The sequence below is a fragment of the Lissotriton helveticus genome, chromosome 1_1 (genome assembly GCF_964261635.1).
Source record: "Lissotriton helveticus chromosome 1_1, aLisHel1.1, whole genome shotgun sequence".
Classification (NCBI taxonomy): Eukaryota; Metazoa; Chordata; class Amphibia; order Caudata; family Salamandridae; genus Lissotriton; species Lissotriton helveticus.
Window position 1 is genome coordinate 1916177691 of NC_136057.1, and position 27949 is coordinate 1916205639.

General features: G+C 47.0%; 1 protein-coding gene across 2 annotated transcripts in view; it reads right to left on the reverse strand.

Annotated features, from left to right (window-relative positions):
- Positions 1–26895, reverse strand: part of DHX9 (DExH-box helicase 9) — a 282357-nt gene extending 255462 nt beyond the window's left edge. Inside the window, exons 1-4 of one of the 2 annotated variants that reach the window (XM_078643268.1) lie at positions 26682–26895; positions 25472–25633; positions 9443–9583; positions 7668–7761 (exon numbers count right to left, since the gene is read on the reverse strand). In XM_078643268.1, the coding sequence (XP_078499394.1) occupies positions 7668–7761; positions 9443–9583; positions 25472–25582 (346 nt within the window). In that variant the 5' untranslated portion in view covers positions 25583–25633; positions 26682–26895. The remainder of the gene's footprint in view (positions 1–7667; positions 7762–9442; positions 9584–25471; positions 25634–26681) is intronic. The other variant, XM_078643278.1, reaches the window with a different exon arrangement.
- Between the last annotated feature and the right edge of the window lie 1054 nt (positions 26896–27949).

Here is a 27949-nt window from a genome sequence, read left to right on the forward strand (position 1 = left end):
TTCAGTGGTTAGGCCAAACCCATCAATCAGAGCACTCTTCAGGACAGAGTAGTTGTTAGCATCCCCATCACTAACTGTGAGGAGCTTATCTCTACCTTTTTCAGAAAAGGAGAGCCATAAGATTGCTGCCCACTGACTTTGGGGTACCTGCTGCACTTTGCAGGCCCTCTCCAAACCACTTATCCATTTGTGGATGTCATCCCCTTCTTTGCAGGGGGCACAATCTTGCTTAGGTGTCTATTTTCATAGCACCTATCTTAATCCTTAGGGATATTGCTGCCACCAGTGGGTTCTAACCCACTCTCTCTATGCTCTCTAGCACGAGCAAGCTTCTCTTTGGCCAGGGCAACATCAAGTTCCTGCCTCTCAATCCTAAGAGCAGCTTCTCTCATCTTTGCCTCATGTTCCTTTCTCTGAGGGGGAAGTCATCCCTCTCTGAGCAAGGCCATGAGAGCTATTTGAAGCATGAGATTGGAGAGATTCCCTGGAGTGGGATCTTCCTCTTCTCTGCCGCTGGTTAAGCCCACTTGGGGGTCTTTGTATCTGCCCAACCGTTCCCTCCGATCTGCCACTCAATATCGGCTGATTGTTCCACGTTTTAAACAAACTCGTCTTGGTGGACACTCCATTGCGTTAAAAAGCAGCAGTAGCCTGGAATACCTTACCCCCGGCGCTTCGCGCTAATCAGAACCTTAATCTCTTCAAAAAAGCACTCAAGACCCATCTCTTTAAAATGACACTTTAAATTTATCTCTATCTGTAGTTTCTGCCTCTCCGCATCTTTCTTCGCCGCCGTCCCCCGCATCCGAAGAGCCACTACAGGCTCTCCTACCTCGCCGCCAAGACTTGGAACTCCCTCCCGACCCACCTCCGCCTGACCCAGGACCACCTCGCCTTCAGGAAGCAGCTCAAGACCTGGCTGTTCGAACAGTTGCAGACAGACCCCCTCTCCCCAGCGCCTTGAGACCCTCCGGGTGAGTAGTGCACTATACAAATGCTTTGATTGATCTTCGCGCCAGGATACTCCAGAGTAATTGAGCGCGCTACAAAACCACCCATAACATAACAATTGTAATACCCAAGGAAGGAAAAGACTCGCAAAGGCCCAAAAACTACTGCCCCATATCACTCAAACTTAGACTGCAAGCTATACGCCAAAGTGCTAGTCACAAGACTAAACAAACTACTACCACAACTGATAGGAAACACACAGGTAGGCTACATGTAAACACGCATGTCTCTCGATAATACAAGACTCCTCTGTCAAGTCATAGAGCATTCCTCAACTCCGCAGTAGCAATCACACTAGATGCAGAAAAGGCCTTCGACAGAGTATCCTGGCATTTCCTAGAGAAGTGCATGCAAGCATACAACCTAGGAGACGGCTACACGAAGAAAGTCATGGCACTGTACAAAAACCCCAAAGCTGAAAGCTATTAACGGAAGTTCCTCGGCTCAATTTAAACTTGAGAGAGGGACTAGACAAGGATGCCCGTTATCACCACTACTGTTCCTTTTAGCACTCGAACCCCTTATTAGAGACACTTTGGCTAACAGAGACATAAGCAGGTGTAACAATCAACACCACAGCCAAACTTGCTGCCTATGCGGATGACCTGCTCATAACGGAAAAACCAGGCCGATCCATACCAGCACTCATGCAAACAATCGAAACATACGCAAACCACTCAGGATACAAACTCAGAGACAAATCAGAATGCATGCCCCTCAACATACACACAACGAGAGAGGAAATGGGGGCCTCGGGCTGGCTTGGCAACCTGGGTTTGTCAAATACCTGGGTATCCAATTTGGGAAAAGTCTAAAAAGCACCTTAGAACAAAATGAAAAAACAACTCTGTGGAAGATTAAGGAGCTACTAGAAACCTGGTCACCGAAATTCATCACCTTGTGGGGCAGAATAGACACTGTAAAGATGATGATCACCCCGATAGTTAATTATCTAGCAGGTATGCTGCCCCTAGCACTCACAGACGACTTCAACAGGAAAATAGACAGAATGCTAAACAAATTTATATGGAGAGAAAAGAAACCCAGAATAGGCCTCCAAAAACTCAGACTAGAGAAGGAACTGGGCGGACTCAACGTAGCAGACAGGAGATCATTTCAACTAGCCTTCACAGCCAGACAGGGGATGCACTGGATGCTCCCGAAACAGCAATACACACCAACATGGCTCGCCATAGAGGAAGCAATTCTAAATAAGACAAACCCACTAACACTCCTCACATCTAACAAACAAGCACTTAAGAACAACCCCAAGATTAAATACAGAGAGAAAACGCTCGACAGTCTTGGAGAAAACTAGGAATCTCGTTCCCAGCTCAACTTGAAGCTGTAGGAGAACCCCATACCTTTAACATCCTGAAAACAAGATACGACCTACCAGACATAGAACTATACAATTTCCTAGCAATAAAAACTGCATTAACAAAGTACAAATTAGGCAAACACAAACCATCAATCTTCCAGTATATGGAAACCATAAACAAAACAGGTCACCAAATCTCACTCCTCTACAAACTCCTCCGACCAGTCACCACCAAACTCAACGCTAAAACACCAGCTACTGGGACACCCAAATAGGCTCCAAACTCACGGAACAGGAACTACAAACCCTCTGGGTGACTCCATCAAAAAAATATGATATCCCCAGTGTTGGCTCAAACTAAATTCTGGCTTCTGCACCAGGCATACTGGTCTCCATCCCGGTTCGCTTCGATAGGCATAAGAGACAACAACGTGCTGGAAATGTGGCACGGTCAGGAGGAGACCTAGAGCACCTCATCTATCGCTGCACTAAGGTCGAAAACATCTGGAAAAAGGTGATAGACTTCACAAACAAAACCCTAGGCAGCAGCATAAAAAGAAACATTTGCCACAACTATCACAGCACACATCGCACCAGACATCACCACTAAAGAGGATTGAAACAAAACCCTAGGCAGCAGCATAAAAGAAACATTTGCCACAACTATCACAGCACACATCGCACCAGACATCACCACTAAAGAGGATTGAAACCTCCTGGACTTCTTCCTTACGACTGCAGTCAAACCAGTACTAACCAAATGGAAGAACACCTCCAAAGCCACATTCAAAGGGTGGCTGACCTTCCTCAGAGGAGCCGATAACACTGCACTCAGACACACACCCGGGAGGCATGGGGACAGAGGGATGTGGTCGAAACTATACAAATTCCTAAACACCTATAAACCCCCATAGACATGCCGTCTAACAAGCCAAACCAGCTCAACACAACCTCCAGCGTTCTGTCACCAAATAACCACCAGTTACCTTTATGTAACATGTTCCAACTTAATAAGCGCCCAACTGCAACAATCTATGTGCTTTAGGTTTTATGTGAGCTAGACTTCGCGGGGCGGACAAACATAGACTGACAAGACAATCACTGTTGCACTAAATGACCAACTGCGAAAACTGCTATATGTCAGATTCTTTTGCATAATGTAATTTGTAAATACCAATAAAAACATTTTTAATAAATAAAAAGAAATTCTGAGGTTAGAACAAGGTTTCCCCCAGGGTCAAGGATGCACTCTCGTTACACCCTCAGCTGCACTAGGGCGGGTGCAGAGTGCTGAGGCTCAGAGGGCCTTCGGTTGGTGGCTGCTGGCAAGCAGGCCACTTGGTTGTGGGAGCAAAGCTCCTGGACTTTAGCTCAGGGCAAATGGGGAAAAAGTAGCACCAAATGTGCACCCTCAGTGGCACTAGGGCAGCTGGGTGCAGGCTGCTGTTTCCACGTCTGGAGCCTAGTTGGTTTCAATTGGGGAACCTCCGGATGGCAAAAGCACTGCAGGCTCGAGGATGAAGGTCTTCTGGGAGCAACTCCCACTTTGAGAGGTAAGTTGGGAAATTAGGGGTTGGTTAGGCGCCGTCAGTTTGGGCACCCAAGGCCGTGGGGCGTCCGGTGCAGGGGTACCTTTTGGGGTTGGATCTTCTTACCAGCTCCTGGCCGTGGTTGGGGGGACCTTCTGGATTTAGGCAGCAGGCGTTGGCTGGAGGCAGGTCAGGGGTTACCAGATCTCGGGTCAGGATGGCCGGGGTCACCTCCTTGTGGCATTTGCCCACTCGAGCTCCGGCCGCGGACAGCGGGTACGGAGTGGGGCGGATTTGCGGCGTCCGGCCAGAGGTTGCAGATGAACAAATACGATGTTCACTGGAGACAAAGTCTTTGTAGTTGCAGGCAGGCAGGTCCTCCGGGGTTTGAGGTTACTGGCTGCAGGACACACCGGTATTTCGCAGGAGCAGTTTCGAGGTGGACACAGGCCGGTTGGGCTGGGGCCAAGTCAGTAGTGTCTTCCTCTTGTTAGCTGCTGCACGGCTGTTGGGTCCTTCTTCTTGTAGTTTCTTCTCGTCTGAGGAGGCAAGGTTCAGGGGTGCCCCTAAATACTAGATGCAAGGGGTTTATAGGTAGGTAAAAGGCAGGGACCTATGGGTCCCTTCCCTGGGGTGGTTACACCCCCTATTATGCCACCCTCCAGTGGGAGGGGGGCATGGGCACGAGCCTGTCCCTGGTTGGCTGAGCCCCCCCCTCCCCCCCCATCTTCAAGATGGCGTGGACTGAGAGTTGTGCTTCACCTCACCTCCCCCACCTGAGGGGTGGAGTTGGCAGAGGTGGGCCCACCTCTCTTCCTCACTTGTTTTTACCGATACCAAACTTCTCCATTTTCAGTGTATCCATTATGGTGCTATGGAGTTCGTAATGACAAACTCCTAGCAGCATATACTCTTAATGGCAGCACTGCACTTACAATGTCAAAGAATGGACTTAGACACTGTAGGGGTACAGGGCTCATGCACCTGTACCCTCACCACTGGTATAGTGTACCCAGCTAGAGGGGTGACTGATCTATGCCAGGACAGTGGGTTGTAGGGATGGCACACAGATGTGTGCCAGGCCGGCTCTTCACTTTGTTTTGCACTAACACTCGCAGCCTGAAAAGGAAGTGTGTGGGTGTGTCAGGGTACAGGACCTCTAAGAGTGGTACAATAAGTGCTGCAGCACTTGGAGGCCTTCTCTGGTCCAGTGCCCTGGGTACCTGTGCTACCATTTACCAGGGGCTGACCTGGGGCCAGAGATGCCAATTGGGTTTAGGCTTAAATGCAGTATTAGGGAAAGATCATAGGCCCTGGGTACCTGATTAGCATGAGCCCAGGGAACACTCAGTCAAAGCACATCAGAAATTCAGCAAAAGTGAGGGCAACCATCCAGAAAGAAGGCACTTCCTCACACCCCCCCCCCCCCACTTGGGGGAGTGGGCACAATCACTGACCCCGATTTGAGGGAACCTGCCATCTGCAAGATGGTGGGCACTGAAAAATTAGCTTCCCTTCCCCATCTGAGGGGTGGGGTTGTCAGAAGTGGGCCCTCCTTCTGGGCTGTCCTGATTTTCCAGTCAGTCCTCCTGCCCCAAAAGGGGGCCTGCTCCTGCTAGTAGGAGAGGCTGGGGGGGTCGCTTTGCAAAGGTGGCATGGCCTTTGAAGCTCCCCTGCCACAGATGGCTCTTACCGACATGGGGAAGGTATGAATACCCCCACCCAGGAAAGGCTTTTTACTGGGCTCTGGAAGCCAAGGACCGCACCATAGGACCGGTCTCATGTTGGCAGGCTGGTTTTCACCAGTCAAGGACCCACAGGTGGTTGGTTTGGTTCAGGGGTCCCATCTGGAAGGGACCCCTGAGTGCAATGGATAGTAAATCTGACACTGGAATTTATACAGGTTTATCAGTCTCAGATGTTTGATACCAAACATCCCAGGATTCGTAAAAGCCATTATGGTGTTAGGAAACTCGTAATCACCAGTTTCTAGATCATATACTCAGTGTGGGTTTACTGTGCACATATAATATCTAAGAATGGCCATAGATCTTACAGGGGCCTGTCTGCTCATGCAGATAGGTCCTCACATGAGGTATAGTGCACGCTGCCTTAAGGGGACTTATCTCAGCCTCATACAGTGCTGGGCAGGCACAGCACACAGGGATGTGCGCCATGTCTACTCTTCACTTTTAGCTGCTCCAAAACACGCATGCTGCAATGGCAGTGGTGCATGTTTGTGGTGAGTGGTCTTGGAGAGTGGTATAATCCATGCTGCAGCCTCCTAGAGGCCTTTCTCTGGCTACAATTTCCACCCCTTACAAGTGACTTACAGGTAGGTTGGAGTTGTGCCAATTGTGAAAACAATGGTACAGGTTAGGGAAAGAACACAGACCCTGGGAACCCGATTGGCAGGGACCCAGTGCACACATAGTCCAAGTACATTGGGTTTCTGGCAAAACGTTAGGGGGTAACCATGCAAAAAGGGTCATTTTCCTACAGCTATCACATGTAATATTCAGCACCCTGCCTGAGGACTTTAAGGCTTGCTGTAGGAGTGACCTACACATATTACATGCAGTGTTAGGGACATGGCACACGGGGATGTGTGACATGTTTTCACCGTTGTCTACACCAAGACACTTAATCAGCAATGGCAGTCTTGCATGTGCTTGTTGAGAGGTTCCTTAGAGTGGCACAAGTCCTGCTGCAGCCATTACGGGACCTCTTTAGTACCTCAGGCCCTAAATACCAGAGTACCATTTACTCAGGAGTTAGAGGGTACTTAAGGTTTTGCCAGTTGGGGGGGGGGGGGGGGGGGGGAACAATTGCACAATTTTGGGAAAGAGCTCTGACACTGGGCACCTGATTAGCAGGAATCCAGTGCACTTTCAGTCGAATTCCCATTGACCAGGCAAAAAGTGGGGTGACCATGTTAAAAGGGGGCATTTTCCTACATATAAAAAGAGCCAGCTTCCTACAGCCAACCACAAAGGGGTTGACCCCTGTCCAAAACAGGGGCGTAGCATGTTGGCTCTCAGCCTGTATCACCTTCTGCTATAACAAAGCCACGCCCGTTCCAGGAGACAGAGGACTCATTTTTACAAGGAGCATGGCTACAACTGCTGCACTCTTGTAAGACAACTATAGTGCAGCTACTTGGAGACGCAGACACGTTCACTAAGCACTACTGCTGTGATGTGAACATGGAAGCCGGCACTGAAGTATAACAGGTAGTCCTCCAAAACCACTTATAATAAAGGTAGGCCTGCTTCCTGCTTTGCTATGGTAGTCACGTGTGTGTGTGTGGGGGGGGGGGGGGGGGGTGATTGGCACTTCTACCTCATTGGCTGAAGTTAATGTTGCCTTAAGCAAGGTGGATGTGCTACTGAACAACCGCGGTTATTAAGTCCTACGGCCATTTTAACGGTGTACTGCTATTTTGATATCACTGGGGATTCCTAGGCTGATGACAGGGAGTGTTTCAAGCACGAGAATATATGAAAACTGGAGTTACAGATAAGTAACTAATTTCTTACCAGTCCGGTCCGCTACACTAGTAGAGGCATCATAATACCCTTCCAAGGAAGGAAATGCTGAAATCCATAGTGTGGACAAAAGACGACATTAGAACAGTAACCTTGTAATTACCATCTCAGTTTTAACTACTGCAAGCAAAATTGTGGCCCATGTAAAGATCAAGATGATCAACGGGAGACAGAATTAGTTCATTTTAAAAAAAAGTCTATTATGTTAGCATGTTTTACCCTGCTCAATGAAGCTTAGATTTGCACATCTCTGCTTACCAGTCTCCTTTTTGATTGCCAGGTGTGGTGGAAGAGGCCCTGAAGAGCCTTCAAACCCCCCAGCAGGAACACCAGATCCTTGTCCCTCCCCAACCTACAGATAAAAGAAAAATTCATTTAAGCAACAGCAGAAGTTTGGGCACAGTAAATGATCAAGAGTCCAAATATCCATCAACTGCAACACCCACATAAAAGTGCAGAGAAAATGCCAAACCCGCGTCTCTCCGGCACACTTATTCCTGGACTCATCATGACTCCTTACAAACAATGGATTATATATATTGAACACATAGGGAGGAAAGTTCAGGAGTCTCCAACCATTTCTGTAATAAGGGAAACGTATGTTCAATCAAAATCCTTCCGAGCTACTGATACGATAAGTGTTGTAATAATGACCACTAAAGACCCAATCACATTAGTGGCCACCCTAGGCAAGATTGCTAGCACAGTACATCAGGCAACGTTTCCACAAGTAATGGAAAAAGGCATTGTCACGGAGGAATGCCTTGACATCGGTAATATACATCAGTCATAACTGTGACGACTCGTATAGCAAGGTAATATTAGTACTAAGTCTCCCCAATGTCTTATGACATATCAGTCAAATATCAGCTTTAAATACATTTTAGTAATTCAACTATTTTTCTCCAAACTTCAGCATGGGAGTTTTGAAAAATGCGCATCTTTCGATATTGGTGCACATATATTAATTCTATTTGATGCACACGTATTAATCCACAAAGCAAAAAGCTAACTTAGTAGGTTAGGCTGCAAACAGGAGAGCTACTTGGAGGTAGCTGGAGAGCTAGTAGAAGCTCGCAAGCTGCACGTTGGAGAAGCATGGTCTATCTGAACCGCATGATCTGCTCTCTTTTATTCTGGGAACCTCTCCTTATTACAGCCAACACACACTGCTGTGCCTTTAAAAAAGGGCACACTGATCCCATTCTTCTCCCTCCCATCTCAGTGAAATGGTTTACACTAAATGGGCTGAGAAGCTGAATAGAAAATAAAAAGTATCTGATAAAGCAAAGAACGTTTATTGAACCCTATGCAGATGTAGAAACCGTCTCCCACCAAGTGAAAGAACTACGAGCATAAACACAGTAGTGCTACATTGATCACCCTTCCCATGGTTTCCGTTTAGAAAGTGGCAGTCTACTGAACACAGACGGTGGATTCATCCTCAACAATCTAAAATATCCCAAGCATCAAAAGACCAAGTCTACATCACAACACGCCTGAGAAGCAGGGCCTTGCAATCAGACCATTTCAAAGAATAAGGCATGAACTACCAAACATGGCAATGGAATTGCTCAGCATCCGGATACTTTTTGTGGATTAATAATACCCCATAAAAGAGGTTTTCCTCAACTAAGCAATAACCTCTCTTGCTTCACAAAAGAGATGCGTCCGTTTAAGAGATAGTGTGAATGAATCATTAAACTTAGTAACAACAATCCCCACTGGTTCAAATATGCCTCAGGCTATTGCCACTATGCACAGTGGCTGCCTTTTCAAGAAACAACTTACTAAAAGATCCTCCTGATCAGGCTGTGGGAGACATGATGGGAGTTCATTTATATTACAGAAGAGTCAATGACTGACGGAAGCAGACACTCACAGGAAAAGTAGCATATCCATCTAAGAAAGCAAATAAAGGTCCTAAACAACAAACAGCCAGCATGGGACAAGTGACAGACTTCCAACTTGCAATTAGGTTTCAGTTGACGAAATATGTACAGTTTGATCACAGCAAAATGAAAGCCACTCACCACAAACGTCGGGACCTCTGAGCTTTTAACTTCTCCAATGCGCACCAGATAGTTGACAAAGTCTCTCGCTGCATTGCTCTGTGCATCTTTTTTGCTAGTAGAATTGCCCATGCCTGTGTAGTTGAAGCCATCCACGCGCACCTGAATAGACAAAAAAACGCCAAGAGTGAACACTAAGAAGATAAAGCAGTAGACATCCAATTCAATTGCAACCAAAGCAGTTTGCCAGCAAGGAGTTTGCTACATTTTCCCCGTGGAACCATTGAAGGAGCACTTACTGCCATCACGTTTTTGTTGTTGCTAAAAGACTCCCATTCCCAGTTGGTCAGAATTAAGCATTATAAACTCACAAGACCTATTGGCAGAGGGCCTACTTGAATACTTAAAGATGTAACCGAATATTTGCATTTCTCAGACTTAAAATTATAGAAATCTACACAATATCTCGTTGTTCCTGTTAGTCGACTAGCACTACGCACTTTGTAATGCTGTCCTCTCCCAAAATGATATGCATAAGTAAGTTCGGGGGTAGAAGGGGTGCCCCTGTTCTGTAAGAATATACAACCACCGCTCTCTTTGGCCAACCAACTGGGGAGAGGAGTTGGCCTAACGGCTAGGGCGCTCGACCTCGGAATCTGGGTTCGAGTCTCGGTAACGACGCCAAAACCTCCTGTGATTCTGGGCAAATCACTTAATCTCCCCGTGCCTAAAATGAATGTGTGTCCGTCCTCATGTAACGTAACTGGTGCTATGTAAAGCGCTCTGATACCTGATTCAGGTCGGGTCTAGTTTGCGCTATATAAAACTCTGCAAAAAAAAAAAACAACAACTGAAAACATTTACTATGCCAGATATTATAATACAGGACTGATCGCATGCTCGTAATTAATTGTTTTAAAGCAGTCCCTTGGCATTGGTCCCCTGCTGGCCTTTGTCTGGAAGTTCGCAGTCTCAGTGCTACAGATGTGGCTAACCCGACTGTTAAAATGTAGGCTTTCGACGGCCATGCACTTAATTATATGCAACACTACTAGGCACAGGCGACAGTGCCTAGTAGTGTAGTGTAGATTTTCTTAGGTAATCAAAAGTGTTCGTTGTTTATTTTGTTTTAAAGATTCGAAATATGAATACTCGCTGGAGGAAATGGTTGATTATGACCCCTGGCAGTCATAACGGAGTACAAAATGAAAAAGGAAAAAATACAATGCAAGAGGACAGTTCTAAGGAAATGATGCTCATGACCGCACACAAAAGTAATCTACAGACTAAGAGCTCCTTTTTTTAAACCAGTTTCTGCGGCTATTTGGTGGAGAGGTGTGAGGTTGTGTGACATTTCTAGCATATGGACGCCTTATTTATCCGCACACAAAGACGGAGGAGGAGCCGTGCTAATGCCTACAAGTATTGAAACGAAGGGTAGTATGGAATGGATCCCCAACAGAACGTCTCCACCATGCATACACAACAAGAGTATGTGGACTCCTCAAGTGATCGTTTATGGAAATGTGGATTGTTTGCATAGGGTAGGTCCTTTTTCGACTACCACTCATTAACAAACTGTAATTCGTCGCACTACTCTCACTCCCAAGAGGCTGATGTTATACTCATTCTGAAATGCTCTGTTGCCCAAGTACCATCATCCTCACCAGGCGTATACTGCTTAATGCGAGTGGCAAGTATTTTTTAAGTGTAATTATTTCCCTTTTTATGGCTCACAAACATGACAGATTCTACCAACTGCTGCAACAAATGTTAGATTTTCAATATTGCATAAGTGTCCATTTGTAGCCCAAACACACATCAAGAACTGCAACCGCAAGTACACCAGCAGTGCGAACGGTTTAAGAGAAGCATGCCAGACTACTATGAGAAATGTAGATGCCTAGAACTGTGAGGTGGAACGCCGACTTTACATGAATGCCAGCCTATCTTTCAAAAAAGGGAAAAGTAAGACTTATTTTGTAATAACTTATCTTCTGGGTTCATTACATGTATGTATCTTGATTAGCACCTCAATGATTAGATTCATTGCATGCACATTAAAAACTATATAAAAAAAAAAGAATCTATGTGATAAGTTGTTGCCCTTTCAGTATCTGTATAAGCCCCTAGAAAGAAGATGCTTTGAGAAAGGAGCAACTTGATTTTTTCACTTCCTGCATGGAACCTGTGGGAAGTTGGCTCGCTATATAGTGTACTAAAACGAATTACACCGCGCAGAGTCCAGTGGTTTAAAATTAGTTTACAGAGACCAACGTAGAGAATACTAAAACCCTCTTTTGTGACAGAGTGGGCGAGCAGTTAGGCTTATCAGAGGGTAGTGCTGAACATTTGTTGTACTAAGCGAAGCAATAAATGAGACACACTCAAAAAAAACAATCCAAGACCAATTAAGAAAACACTTTTTATATAGGTTTAAACTCAAGAACTTGGTCCCGTGGGTCCAGGTGCCTTTACACTCCGACGGGAAATAGATATGACCTTCCATAGCACGAGTACAACTGGTCATCTGCAGCGTCCATCGGACAGGGGAGCTGCAAGGCGATAGACCAGACTCGGCCCATCTGTGCTTGCGGACTGCAGGGGAGTGGATAGTCTTCTCCAAGAGAAACTGTAGGCGGTTTTTAAAGTCCTGGCAGGCTACCCATGGCCGTGAGGAGTGACATGTTGCAACCAATGGGCTACCTATCACATGGTGTCTACATCCTCAATATGACCACTTCCAGCGGGAAGTGGGCATAACCCAGACCATAGAATGCTAATTCCTTACAAAAACAAGGAGGAATCTTGTAGGAAGGTGCCCCTTTTTGCATGGTTACACCCTAACCTCTTGACAGATACCCAATGCCAAATTGATAGAGTTTGTCCTGGTTCCCCGCCAATCAGGCTTTCCCAAAAAGGTACCTGTGTTCCCATAATTGGAATACCTTTGGGCCACAAACAAGTCCCTTCTAAAAGGTACGCCTGGTACCAGGGGCCTCGAGACCAGAGAGAGCCTGAGGGCTGCAGCATGTATTATGCCACCATCAGAGATCTCGCACCTTAACACCTACACACTGTTGTGGCAGGCTGCGTGTTTTGGTGCAGACTAAAATGAAGAGTCAACATGGCACCCATCCCCGGGTGCCATGCCCACCAACACTGCCTGTGGCATGGGTATGTCACCCCTCTAGTAGGCCTTACAGCCCTAAAGACACGGTGCAGCCTACCACAGGTGAAGGTATAGCTGCATGAGCAATATGTCCCTACAGTGTCACAGGCATTTTAAGTGCAGTGAGGCCATTCGGAGTACGGGCCTGGGAATTTCTCATTATGAACTCTACCGCACCCTGATGGCTTCACTGAAAACTGGACAGTTTGGTACCAAACTTCTCAGCCCATTAAAAACACACTGATGCCAGTGTTGAATTTAATATAAAATGCACTCAAGGGCATCTTAGAGATGTCCCCTGATGTACGACCAGTAAACCCCCCACCCCACTTTTTGCCAGACGACTGATGCACTCTGACTCTATGTGCCCTGAGTCCCTGCCAATCAGGTTCCCAGGGCCTTTGTTCTTTCCCAAAATTGTACCTTGTACCCCCAAATTGGCACCTCTCTGGCCACATGTCAGTCCCTCGTAAAAGGTACCACGAGTACCCAGGGCACTGTGGCTATGGGAGGCCTCTAAGGGATGCAGTACTTATTGTGCCCACCTTAGACGCCCTGTATCTTTACACACCCACACAGCCATTGCAGTCTGCATGTCTTGGTGCAGAATAAAGTGAAGAGTTGACATGGCACACATCCCTATGTGCCATGCCTACAACCCACTGCCCAATCATAGGAAAGTCACCCCTCTAGCTGGGTGCACTATACCAGTGGTGAGGGTAAAGGTGCATGAGCCCTGTACCCCTACAGTGTCTAGACAAATTCTTAGACATTGTAAATGAAGTAATGCTGTTTATATGGTATTGGGGTTTGTCATTACGAACTCCACAGCACCATAGTGGCTCTACTGAAAACTGGGAAGTTTGGTATCAAACTTCTCGGCACATTAAACCCACACTGATGCCATGTTTCTGGACCCCTGTGCTGAAAGCCTGCTGCTCTATCGGGCCTGAAACAATGCACATCCTGAGACGAGGTGAGAAAGTGCCCTCTTTCTGCATGGTTTGCACCCCACTTTATGCTGAATTGCTGATTTTCTTTGACGGAGTGTGCCCTGAGCTCCTGCTAATCAGCTACCAAGGGCCTATGTTTCTTCTCTAAAATTGCATTAAAGCCTAAACCCAATTGGCATTTCTGGTCACAGGTCAGCCGCTGGTAAATGGTACCAGAGGGACCTAGGGCACTGTGACCACAGAAGGTCTCTGAGGGCTGCAGCACTTATTGTACCACCCTTAGTGGTCCTGTACCCTGACACACACACTGTTAATGCAGGCTGCGTGTCTAGGTGCAGAACAATGTGAAGAGTCGACATGGCACACACCCCTGTGTGCCAAGCCCACAAACCACAGCCCTTGCATAGATCAGTCACGCCACTACTTGTGTGCCCTATGCCAGTGGCGAGGATACAGGTGCATGAGCCCTGTACCCCTACATTGCCCAAGTCCATTCCTGGGCATTGTAAGTGCAGTGCTGCCATTAAAATTATATGGTGCTGGGAGTTTGTCATTACGAACTCCACAGCACCATAATGGTTACACTGAAAACGGAGAAGTTTGGTATCAAACTTCTCAGCACATTAAACCCACTTGATGCCAGTGTGGGATTTAATGTAAAATGCAGGACAGAGGGCATCTTAGAGATGCCCCTGAAACTTGACCATCTTCTAATGACCCGACTGAGTGGCTGCTTAGGGTGCCACCAACAGACATGTTTCTGGCCCACTGGGTTGAGAGCCTACTGCTCTTGGGGGGTCTGAAACAATGCACATCCTGGAACGAGGTGCCAAGCTTCCTCCCAGAGGATGGGCAGGGCTCACAAAGGGGAAGCTTCAAAGGCATGCCGCCTAGTGATCCTCCCCAGACCATTTGCTTCTTTCAGCAACTGGTCCCCACTGGTTCTACCCCCCACTTGGAGCGGGGAAAACCGGCGGGAAAAACAAGTGAGGGAAAGAGGTGTGCCAACCTCTGCCAACTCCACCCCTCAAGTGGGGAGGTGAAGCACAACTCTTAGCCCCAGCCATCTTGAGGATTGGGGGACCCAACCAACCTGGGACAGGCTCCTGCCCCCCTTCCACTGGAGGGTGGCACGATAGGGGGTGTACCCACCCCAGGGAAGGGACCCATTGGTCCCTTCCCTCTACCTACCTGTAACACCCCTAGAGAGGCACCCAGAACCTTGCTTCCTCAGATCCAGAAGTGACAAGAAGAAAAGAAGAGCCGTGCAGACAGCTAAGAAGAGGACGACTCCCAATGACTTGGCCCCAGCCCTACAGGCCTGTCTCCCCTCGAACCTGCTCCTGCAAAATCCCGGTGTGTCCTGCAGCCACCAACCTCGAAAACCCCAGAGGACCTGCCTGCCTTCACTTCCAAAGACTGCTTCTCCCGTGAAGACTAGATTTGTTCAAACAGCAACCTCTGGCAGCAGCCAGAAACCGTGAAACCAGCTCACTCTGCAACTGCTGAACACGGCCCTAGCGGAAAAACACCACCAGGAGGTCAACCGACAATCCTGACCAGAGATCCAGCGACCCCTGACCTGCCACAAGCCTCCAGCCGACGCCTGCAGGTTAAATCCAGAAGCCCCCCCCCCCGCGACCAGGAGCTGGTAAGAAGATCCGACCCCAAAAGGCACACCTGAACCAGATGCACCACAGCCTTGTGTGCCCAAACCAACAGTGACTAACCATCCCTTAACTTCCCAACTTACCTCTCAAAGTGGTGGTCGCATCCAGAAGTTCTTATTCTCCCTACCTGCAGTGCTTTTGCAAACCTGAGGTTCTTGTTCTCCATTGAAAACAACAGGACACCCGACGTCGAAACAGCACTCTGCACCCGGCCACCTCAGTGCCGCTGAGGGTGCACCTTTTGTGCTACTTTATTTTCCCATTTGCCCTGACCTAAACCCTAAGAGCTTTGCTCCCACAACCCAGTAGCCTGCTTGCCAGCAGCCACCAACCAGAGGCCCCCTATCCCCCATGGATAACATTGGGCCTCAACACTCTGCACCCCACCGCCCTAGTGCTGCTGAGGGTGCAACAAGAGTGCATCACTGACCTTGGGGGACCCCTGAGCCTAACCCCAGAAACTTAACTCCCACAGTCGATAACTTACCTGTGAATCGATAACCTGTTTTTCCTCCATAGGATAACATTGACAACTTTCTTCCAAAAAGTTTCTACGTGTGGAGTTTTGAAATCTAAAAATGTTCTTTAAAAATCGCACAAATAACCGAAATGTATTTACTTAGCTGTTTGCAGGAAATGTCCCAGTGCTGAATCTAGGTATCATGCACGAGTTAGAAAAGTAACGTAAAAAGTAACTTCCTTGTAATTTACTAAAAAAAGCCTATTCATTTCAATGTACTGTATTTGCTAAGTATTGCAACCTACCGCATCCCCTGTAAATCAAAGTACAATTCCTATTGCCATTTTCAAACTGTTCTACAATCAGCAACTTATTACTGTAAAGCATTTAATGCTTACGTGTGCTAGGCTTGCTTGGTTCTAAAAATAAAACAGTATATTTTTTAAGCAAAAACAATTGGTCTAGAGCTCAGTCCTCGAGCGTGTGAATTAATTTGCTGACTGAGTGTGTACATCAAATGCTTAACACTGTCCTCTGATACTGCCTTACTGCTCGACCACTCTACCACAAATAGAGAGTAAGGTTCTATCTAACTTTAACCTCTGCCTACCTCTGGGGTCACCTGTACTCTATACACACACTATACCTCATTGTGGTGTAGTATATATAGAGCCAGTTTTCTACACCAAGCCTCCTCCCCCAGAATAAGCAGGGTCCACGAAGGGGAACCTTCAAAGGCTTGCCACCTTTGTGAGCTTCCGCAGGCCTTTTGCTGCTTCAAACAACTGGTCCCCACCAGTTCTGAACCCACTTTGGGCGGGAGAACCGGCGGGAAAACCAAGTGAGGAAGGGAGGTGTGTCCACCTTTACCAACACCACCCCTCAGGTGGGGCAGCGAGGTGAAGCACAACTCTCAGTCACCGCCATCTTGCAGATGGGGGGACCCAGCCAACCAGAGTGAGGCATATGCCCCCCTCCCACTGGAGGGTGGCATAATAGTGGGTGTACCCACCTCAAGTAAGGGACCCATTGATCACGACCTTCTACTTACCTGGAACACCCCTAAATCAAGTATTTTGGGCACCCCTGAACCTTGTCTCCTCAGAATCAACGACCAAGAAGAAAAGAAGAATGACTGCACAGCCGTGCCAAAGCTAAGAAGAGGAAGAAGCCCATTGACTTGGCCCCAGCCCTCCTGGCCTATCCCCACCTTGAACCTGCAGAAGCGAAACTCCAGTGTGTCCAGCAACCTCAAGACCCCGAGTAACTGCCCTGCCTTCCAAAGAAAAGACTTTCACCAGTGAACACCGGATTTGTTCAACCACAGACTCTAGCTCCGGCAAAACCCGTGACTCTGCACCACTCTCCACCTGTCACACCCGGCCCAAGTTTGGGTGGTCTAACACCACGAGGAGGTCTCCCCAGCGATTCTAATCCGAGATCTGGTAATCTCTGACCTGCCTTGAATCCCCTGGCGAAGCCTGCAGCCTCTTTCTGGAGGAACATCACTTAACAAAGCTGGTAAGAGAAACCAGACGCCTAAAGACACCTCTGCACCCGAAGCCCCACGGCCTTGTGTGGCCAAATCGACAGTGTCCCAGCATCCCAACTTACCTCTCTAACCGGTGGTCACATCCAGAAGTTCTTCATCTTAGAGCATGCAGTCTTTGTTAAAACTGGAGAATCCCCATTGAAACCAACAGGGCACCCGACGCCAAGCTAGTACGCTGAACCCAGCCGCCTCCGCGCCGATGAGGGTGTACTTTGTGTACTAAACAGGATCCCCCTTTGCCCTGAGCTGAACACCAGGAGCTTTGCTCCTACAACCCAGTGGCCTGCTCGTAAGCAGCCACCAACCAGAGGCCCCCTATCCCCATTGGATAACATTGGGCCTCAGCACTCTGCAACCGGCCGACCAAGTGCCGCTGAGGATATAACAAGAGTGCATCTTTGACCCAGAGGGAACTCTTGTTCTAACCCCGAAAGGTCAACCCCAAATACAGATTACTTACCTGGTAACCGTTAACTTCATTTCTCTCCATTGGAACCTACTGTTTTTCTCTGAATAATGTTCTACGTTTGGAATTAATTTGTATAGAAACCTAAAAAAGTACAATTGTGCAAAACTGTTTTTACTTACCTTTTCTCTAGGAAATGTCCCAGTGTGATATCTATGCATATCACAAGGAGTAGAAAAAGTAATCTAAAAAGTTATCTGTACAGTAATTTCAATACCTTGACTTACCTGTATTCCAAACAACTGCATCTGAATTTGCATTCACTTGTAAACACTGCATAATATATTGCAAAGCATTTAACTTACTTATGCCAGGCTTGGTTCTAGAAATAAAACAACTAAACAATATTTTTATACAAACAAAATTGGTCTAAGTTCAGTCTTTGAGTGTGTGACATCATTTGCTGACTGAGTGTGTACAACAAATGCACTACCCTCTGATAAAGCCTTACTGTTCGCCCACGTTACCACAAATAGAGTGTAAGGTGCTATCTACTTTTACCTCTACCTACCTTTGGGGTTCCACTGGACTGTGCACACTATACCTCATTTTGGTATAGTATATACAGAGCCAGCTTCCTACAGTTACTGAATGGCTACCCACCATCTGCCACCACCAGACAGGTTTCTGGACCGCTGGGTAGAGAACCCCCCTCTTAGTCCTGAAATATAGCACATCCTGGGCAGAGATGACATGCCTCCTCCCCCAGGACGGACAGGGTCCACGAAGGAGGAGGCTTCCTCAATCAGGACGAGGTATATGCCCCCTCCTACTGGAGGGTGGCATGAGAGGGGGGTGTAGACACCCCAGGGAAGGGACACATTGGTTCCAACTTGCACACTCCTGCAACACTCCTAAATCCAGCTGGACTAGTTCCATAGCGGTCGCTCCTCCACGCTCCCCACCTCGACCCCCTGGCTGACTGCTCCACTCCTCCTGCTGAACGTGCTCGCATTGCACACTGCCTGCCCCAGTGATTGCTCCTGACTCCCATTACCTGCCTCTGATATCGCGCTACAACATCGCCTGCCTTTCAAAAGCGCCTCGAAGCTCAGATAGCGCCTGGTATCGTTTGCTTGTATTTTTAGTGATTGTATTTTGCGCTGCATTGCTCTGTTTATTTCGATCTTCATTGTGGTGGCGTTTCCTTTCTTTTACCTCCCGTCCATTTTGATTGTTTGGTCACTCGTGGACCGTGTCTCCTCCCCGCCTCCCAGCTGCCCCTCCCATGCTCCGCCCCCTCCACTACCCACTTAAGACAGACGGACCCACGCGCTGCGGACACGCCAAAGGTAAGCCCGTCTACGCCCGTCCACGCCCGGACCGCGCCCAGCGCCCGTCCCCCTGCCCTATGCCGCTCCCAACCCCCCAGAGTAACTTATGATGCCGCTACTCTCCTCGCCCTCAACGCAGGACACACCCCACTATGCTGCGTAGCTACCCCAGGACGTACCCACGGCCCATTCTCCTGCCTCTCCTGTAAGTTCAACTGCTTCAGGACCCTCACCAAACCCACTTCCTCCACACTCAGCTCCGAACCCAACGACTTGAAATGCATCCTACTGAACACCCGCTCGGTCCACAGACACGCAACCGAACTCTGGGACCTAATCGACACTGTGTCACCTGACATCGCCTTCCTCACTGAAACTTGGATGAACGCATCTTCTGCCCCCGACATCGCCATAGCCATACCGGACACTTACAAGATCATTCGAAAAGACCGCACCATTAAAAAAACTGGAGGAGGCATCGCCATCGTCCATAGAAACACCATCAAAATTACAACCAGCTCTGACGACATTCTTGCAACCGCCGAACACCTCCACTTTCAGATCCACACCGACCCCAGGACCACCCTCAGAGGAACCCTCATCTACAGGCCCCCAGGCACCCGATCTCAATTCAGCGACAACATCACAGACTTCGTCAGCCCGCACGCTCTCGCCTCCGAGAACTATATTCTTCTAGGAGACCTCAACTACCACCTTGACAACATTCTCGACAACACCACCACCACCCTCTTGGACAACATGTCCAATCTCGGACTCAAACAACTTGTCGACACCCCCACTCACACAGCCGGACACACGCTCGACCCTATCTTCACCTCCAGCAAGCACATCTCCTTCGATCACACTACAGCTCTCCACTGGACGGATCACAGCTGTGTTCACTTCAGCTACAAAACAACCCTGACCCACAACCATCCACAACCCATTCCCCGAAGAAATTGGAACAAAATCACCACCGACCAACTCCTCGCATCCCTCAGCCAAAACACTCCCACCCTAACAACGGACCCAGACCAAGCGGCCACAAACCTCAGGCAATGGATTACACACAGTGCGGACGAACTAGCACCCCTGAAAAAACACCAGTTGAAATCATTCAGCAAAAAGGCTCCCTGGTTCAATGATGACCTTAAAAAATCCAAGAAGACTTGCCGCACCCTGGAGAAGAATTGGAGAAAAGAACCAACCTCAGACAACATGACCTCCCTCAAGACAGCCACCCGCAAACACCACCAACTGATTCGTTCCGCCAAGAAATCAGCATTTAAGGACCGTCTCGACAACAACTCTCATAACAGCAAGGAACTCTTCAATATCGTCAAAGATTTCACCAACCCTCCCGCAGCATCCAACGACATCACTAACTCCCAAGACCTCTGCAATGCGCTATCCTCCTTCTTCTACAACAAAATTGCCGACATCCACAACAGCTTCAAGAACACTCCCAATGAGCAACTCACCCCACCCCCTTCTGATCCCACCCCTCCAACTAACTACCTCAATTCCTGGAACCCAATCACCATTGAAGATACCATTCGCCTCATGAACTCAATCCACTCTGGCTCACCTTCTGACCCCTGCCCCCACTACATCTTTAACAAAGCTGACTCCATCATCGCTCCCCAACTCCGCGATGTCATCAACTGCTCCTTCAACTCAGCCACCTTTCCAGAAATATGGAAACACGCCGAACTCAGCGCCCTTCTGAAAAAACCAACAGCAGACCCCTCAGAACTGAAAAACTACCGACCCATCTCCCTCCTCCCTTTCCCGGCCAAAGTCATCGAGAAAGCCGTCAACAGCCAACTCGCAGCCTTCCTTGAATCCAACAACTCCCTGGATCCCTCACAGAACGGCTTTTGAGCCAAACACAGCACCGAGACCGCCCTCATTGCGGCGACCGACAACATCCGAGCACTCCTGGACAACGGTGAAACAGTGGCCCTCATTCTTCTCGACCTCTCCGCCGCCTTCGACACTGTCTGTCACAGCACCCTCATACAACGCCTCAACAACATCGGCATTCAAGGAAAAGCCTTGGACTGGATCATCTCGTTCCTAGCCGGGAGAACACAGAGAGTCCGACTTCCCCCTTTCTACTCAGAGCCCACCGAAGTCATCTGCGGCGTACCTCAAGGCTCCTCACTCAGTCCCACCCTCTTCAACGTCTACATGAGTCCCCTCGCCCCCATCGCACGTCGACACAACCTCAACATCATCTCCTACGCCGACGACACCCAGCTGATACTTTCCCTCACCAAAGACCCCAACACCGCCAAGGACAACCTTCACGAAGGTATGAAAGAAGTAGCCGAATGGATGAAACAGAGCCGCCTAAAACTCAACTCAGACAAAACTGAGGTGCTCATCCTTGGATCCTCCCCCTCAGCGTGGGACGACTCTTGGTGGCCTTCCGCTTTGGGATCAGCGCCCACACCCACTGACCATGCACGTAACCTTGGCTTCATTCTAGACTCCTCTCTCTCAATGTCCAGACAAGTCAACGCCGTATCATCCTCCTGCTTCAACGTCCTTCGCATTCTCAAAAAGATCTTCCGCTGGATCCCCCTCGAAACAAGAAAGACTGTCACCCATGCACTGGTCACGAGTCGACTGGACTATGGCAACACTCTCTACGCCGGAATTACAACAAAATTGCAGAAAAAGCTCCAGCGCATCCAAAACGCATCAGCGAGACTCATATTAGACATCCCGCGCCAAGAGCACATCACCGGTCACTTAAAAAACCTCCACTGGCTTCCCGTCAACAAAAGAATTACTTTCCGCCTTCTTACCCACGCACACAAGGCCCTTTATAATCTAGGACCAGAATGCCTCAACTCCCGACTGTCCTTCTACTATCCCACCCGCCAACTAAGATCATCCATTCAAGCCCTCGCCGCAGTCCCGCGCATCCGAAAAACCACCATGGGCGGCAGATCCTTCTCCTTCCTGGCTGCCAAGACCTGGAACTCACTCCCCACCCACCTCCGCCTTACTCAGAATCACATCTCCTTCAGAAAAGAATTGAAAACTTGGCTATTCGATAAACAATGAACCCCTCCCTCTAGCGCCTTGAGACCCTCTGGGTGAGTAGTGCGCTTTATAAATGCCTGAACTTGAACTAAATCTAGTATTATGGGGAACCCCTGAAACTTGCTCCTTCAATTTGACAACCTAAGAAGAAGAAGGACTGAAGAGCCGTGCAGCAGCGGATAAGACGACGACGACTAACTTGGCCCAAGCCCTATGGGGTGGTCTCCTCCTACAGCGACCCTGATTCAAGAAATCTGAGTGGTCAGCAGCCAGTAACCTCAAAAGCCCCAGAGGACCTGTGTGGTCTTCAACAAAGACACTTGTCTCCCCCGGACAACGGATTTGTCCAGCCTCGAAACAAACTACAAGCCTCCGGATCGAGGCGGATTTGCAACCCTGCATCAGACGCTCACACCCCGATTCCGGGTGGCCCACTAATCCAGTGAAGTCTCCCCGGCTGATCCTGACCAGGGATCCAGTGTTGGATAATCCCCTCCTCAATGTCTGCAGTCTTACCCCCGAAGGGTCCCCGTGACCGGAGAGAAAATCTCGACACGAAAAGACACCCCTGCATCCACAGCCCCTTGCATATGCAGTGTGCCACGCCAGCCAAGCACAGGGATGTGTGCTATGTTGACTTTTGACTAGCCCTGGTTGCGCAGTAGTCTACTGGGTGAAGACCCCTTTCATTATAAGAGACGACTTGCAGCCGACATAAGTGAGCAAGCGCCTCCATGTTTCATACACAGTTAGGAGACAGGCGGTGTGAATTCTACCTGGTTTTGCACAACACCAATTTGGGTCAGTTCCTTTTATTTGTTCTTCTCAGCCTATCATCTAGCCTTGGTCTATGTATGACCCTGATGATTAAAGCTAGACAATGAAGGAGAAAACGGTAAATAGGAGTGAGGCTGAAAAGTTTAAATGGTTCCCACTTCTTGTATTTGAATAGCTTACTAGATCTGATTTAAGGAAAAATAATAGAAGGAATAGAATAAAAGGAGGGAAAATAAAAGTGTAGGCGCTACGTGGAAACAAGCTAGTGATCAAACTAAACACCCACTGTACATGGTCATCTAATTTGATTGTGTCGTTTGAGAGGTTTAAGAACAAAAGTTGTGACTACTATTTACATTACACAACATATATCGTGTGATTGAACCGAACATGCCAGCCAGCCTCCCGGAAGAACATCCGGCCCTTGGAATGATGCCTAGAGTACACAATGGGCACGGAGACCAGAAGAGCTTCACTACAAAGCTGCCAGAAAACATGCAATGAATTATCATCGTTTGCGCCTTTTACAGGGAATAAAAGACCCTACATGCCTTTTACAACACCAGACTCATTTCTCTCCTTTTACAACATGACACGATTCCTCACTGCTACACAGATTAGCAACCTATAATTGGGATTCAGCAACTGCGATAAACATTTGTTAGCCAGCCATATGAAACCGACAACACATTACCTCCCCCACCACCACACCAAACAAGCATTTACAATGCAATGGTCTCGGCATCATTAAAGGTAGAGCTTTTGGCACTGCTTATTACATTTTTTTTTTTTAAATCAATAAATGGCATTGTCATTTACATTGCCAATAGCTTAATCGTTAAATAAATGGCATTGTCATTTACAATGCCAATAGCTACACCCTACACAGAGCCACCCTCACACAGACAGAGCCACCCACACATAGAGCCACCTACAAAACAAATAAATGGCATTGTCATTTACATTGCCAATAGCACATGAATAGGTTTCAAAATAACTTCTAAAAATTTATCAAGTGCAATGCATGGGATTCCTTTCATTTCATCACCTTTTTCTTTCATATAGATCATATATTGGAGCATGTATTAAACTGGAGGTATAACAAATTAAAAAGCGCAGGTATCAGAGAAGGAAAGAGGAGTCGATCCGGTCCATCACCTTCTAACCTAAAAGTACTCAAGTAATAGAGACTGTGGTTTGATTAGCACACTAATCAGATGCTGGTCTCACTGTAAACAATTCAGTTAACCTGGCAGTAGTCTGACTGTGGGCGACCCCTTAGTTGTACGTGGAATCACTGAATCTACATACCAACATTGGTCATGGATTCCAAAAAGCTGTTTAAAGTGTGGCAGACAATTGTTTGGCTGCTTTATAAGCAAAGAGGCAAAAACAACGCGGAATACATTTGAGGTCTGAAGACTACAGATAACCATTCAAAACAATCCAATACATCTAAACTGTACATTAGGTGGTTTCTCTTTCAGAAACCAATAGGAAGGTTAAAACATAGATATTTCTGCGTTTAATGTGCGTAAGCAAAAGCAGACCCAAAGAAAAAAAAGTTTTCAATCAACCACATCTGCATTAAATACATCCGATGGTAGTATACTTAATCCCCACATACTACTTCCGAGGCCTCCGTTGCAATGAAACAATATCTGTTGAATCGCAAGCAGAACTTAAAAAGTAACATCAAAACTTCCATTATAAAAGCAATTTTGAATAGTACGAAGCCCTCTAAAGAAATTAGATATGTTTTCGGAAGTGAAGCACCACATTTATTTCGCCGGCTTTGTACTGTGCATTTATGGCATCACTTTTTTATGTTTTAAGGTCGAAGCACAACTTTTAAAGGCAGGTTCGGGGTGCCACCTACAGGCATGCTTCATAGCACAAATTCCTGCAACAGGACTCCGAAAACAGTTGCACTACATGTAGCCCACAAGGCGTCAGGAAGTCTCTCAAAAATTAACAGGCAGGTGTCATTACCTCTTCCTGAACTGGAAAACCGTGCAAGGAACACAGACTGGGTTTGTTTTTGTAACAAAAGCACATGACAACAAGTCAGGTCATAAAAACATTTTCATTCTTAGGATACATGTTTAAATACATTACATTAAAGAAGACAAAAATTAAAAGTTACTGAATTAAAGGGTCCTTACACTGATGACACAGAGGAGAAACGTAACATTTCGCACACCTAATCACAGTGAGCTGAAGGATCCCACAATTGAATCGTAATACACAGATCGTAAACATCAGGGCATGAATATATGGGGATAATAGTCATTTATAATTACACAGTAGTGAAATTACAATTCTTTGAAGCAACATGTTACCTGCAGATATACAGTGGAAGTGTGATATAAAGGCCTCTAATACAATAACCAAAAAGTTATCATAAAACAAACTTTGCAAGGGCTTCACGGAGTCGTAGATTTGTGTGTGTGTGTGTGGGGGGGGGGGGGTTGGCTAGTTTTCCTCGCCATCTACGAAGCGGAGTCTGGCGCCCCTTTGCGCATCCGTGTGCGTATTGCAGGCCTCACGGGCGCAGAAACTCGCAGTGCACACTATATAGAGAGAAGACACCTGCTAGAGATGACAACGCACGAAAAAACTATAGGTCCCGAGACCTAAAAAAGCACATGCTAGACTGCTTGCAGTACCTCGCAGCTGAACTTTTGGCGGTTTTTGTTTCCTGCTGTTCGGAGTTCATAGTTGGGAGTCACTTTCTTTTTGCCGCACCAGGCGTAGAGGAAGTTCTTGACATCACCCATGTCGGCAGCTTAGACTGCTCTGTTGGAATGCTGGTGGAACGATGACTCCGGCTATCAGGAAACACAACAGACATTGCGGACTCAAGATCACATGTGGGCATCCAACGGTCATCACCATTAACATGCTGCAGAAATCTTAACTTTCCAATACAATTGAAGCCCTTATTCGCAGCAAAGAGATCACAATTACAATACAATACATAGAATAATTACATTTGACGCCCCAGTAACACTGGACACCGCCCTTCATCAGGGAGATAACACAGCTGAGGGATTCAATGGCAACCGTTTGAACATGCTAGCTTTCAAAACCTTTGCCGTGAAAATCATTCATTCGTATGCAGAAGAGAAACAGAAAGCTGCGGCCACGTGTGTAGATGGAAAGGGCAGAACATGTGATAACCAGTGAGAGAAAATAACGTAAAAACTACCAACCAGGGGACGCTTCCTAGAATCTCCGAGCAAGCACACATCTCGGTCAAGACTAATTGAATTAGTCTTGACCGAGATGTGTAGATAAGTGTAACTGTTCAGAGGATAGCATCCACACCAAATGAATTACCTGTACTTATATCGGAATTAAATTCCGATATAAGTACAGGTAATTCATTTGGTGTGGATGCTATCCTCTGAACAGTTACACTTATAAAATTCTTATTTTAAAGCATTTATAAAAGGAACTTTTGAGAACGTATTAAATGCCAATTCAGATTAACTGGCTCTGGTCGATCCAGATGGACACTACCGTGGTGTTAGTTTACAAAGGGGTGCCGAGGGTTCTAGGGCAACAGGGTGTTCGCATGGGGAGTAAAGAGACTGCACGTGCTCGTACATCTCTTTAAAGCGGATATGTTTACTAGATTGGAGATAAGAAAAAAAACGGGGACTGGAATACGTAGAACACACCGTTCAAACCAACAGTGCGTACAGGTACTGTCAGAAAAAAAGAGCAGCGGATGTCTTAAGCGGAGAACGGTTATTTATTTATTTATGCATTTTTATAAAGCGCGGACTTTACCCGAAGGTGTCAGAGCGCTGTACAGTAGAAACAGTTATGTTACATGAGAGAAATGTTACAAAATAGAACGGCTTTGCTTACCTCCACCTCCTTGTGGATTACTCTGTCCTGCAGCGGTGCAACTCAATCTCCCCTTTTACGCTGCCTCACAAGGAAATAATCCGGGAGACAAAAAAGCATAAAGAAGCGACACACTAGCACGACAACGGCGCCCGCGCGTTTCTCATACGTCACTACAAGGCGACGGGTAGACTAACGCGATAGTAGGTCAACGTATCACGAAGGCGTAGGAGGTGACGTTACGTATCCTGAACAATAGAACCAATCATGGAGTCAGAGAAGGGAGGTGTGCAATTTCTGGCCGTCAGAAAACCTCTTAGAGCCACTTGCGCCGCTGGTGCCTCAATTTTAATATGGGAATGAATGAAAGTAACGTACTGGTGGCGGAAAGGTCTTGTAAGTAAGCCCCTCAGTTTAACTATTTGGTTTTGTCGCAGTTCCTAGGCTCCTTACATGCCAACAGACCTGTTTCAGGCTGGGAATTCAACCGATTTATCTACTGCCGCGGTGCCACTGCAAATTCTAGGATATCAGTACACTCACTTCACATGCGATATGAGTTTACAATAAGTTAGTGTGGTGATCTCGCAGGATGCTTCTAATGTAGTAATCACATTAAAGGTTATAGTTTAAGAAAAGTAAATTTAATTGTAATAAGTAGAATACATATAAAGTGCATGCAGCACAGTGGTAGCTACAAGAAGAATGAATCATAACATTCTTTTACATCTAACGAACAACTTGGCAACATTTCTAACCACCAATAATCTCTTTCCTTCTCCATAGTGCATTTTTTTTAATTTCTCCCTGAAAGTGCAATGCGACTCATATGATGTATACTTCCATCATCAAATTATACAGTATTTTTCATGACTTTAGTAATGACTTTTGGGTCCAAAAACCTAGATTGTAATTTTCCAGATTTTTTCACAAGTTTAATTCTGGCACATTGTCCCACTTCAACCTTCACTTCTTTTGTACGGTGCTTGGCATCAAAATAAACTTTATTTTTACCACCCTGAGATTTAATAATGGACTGCTTCACTTGTTCAGCATCCCAATAATACTTTCATTTCATTTCATTATTCTTTATTTCGGTTAAACAACCTTAAAAGAATGCAATACAATACATTTCAAAACATTACAATACAATATATGTATCTACACAGTACCGGGTTAAGAAAAAAAAGAACTAGCAGCAGAATCCTTCTCGGGTAAATTAACACACATATTCGAGGAATACTGAATAAATAGCAATTCATTAAATTTAAAATAATACTATAGGACAA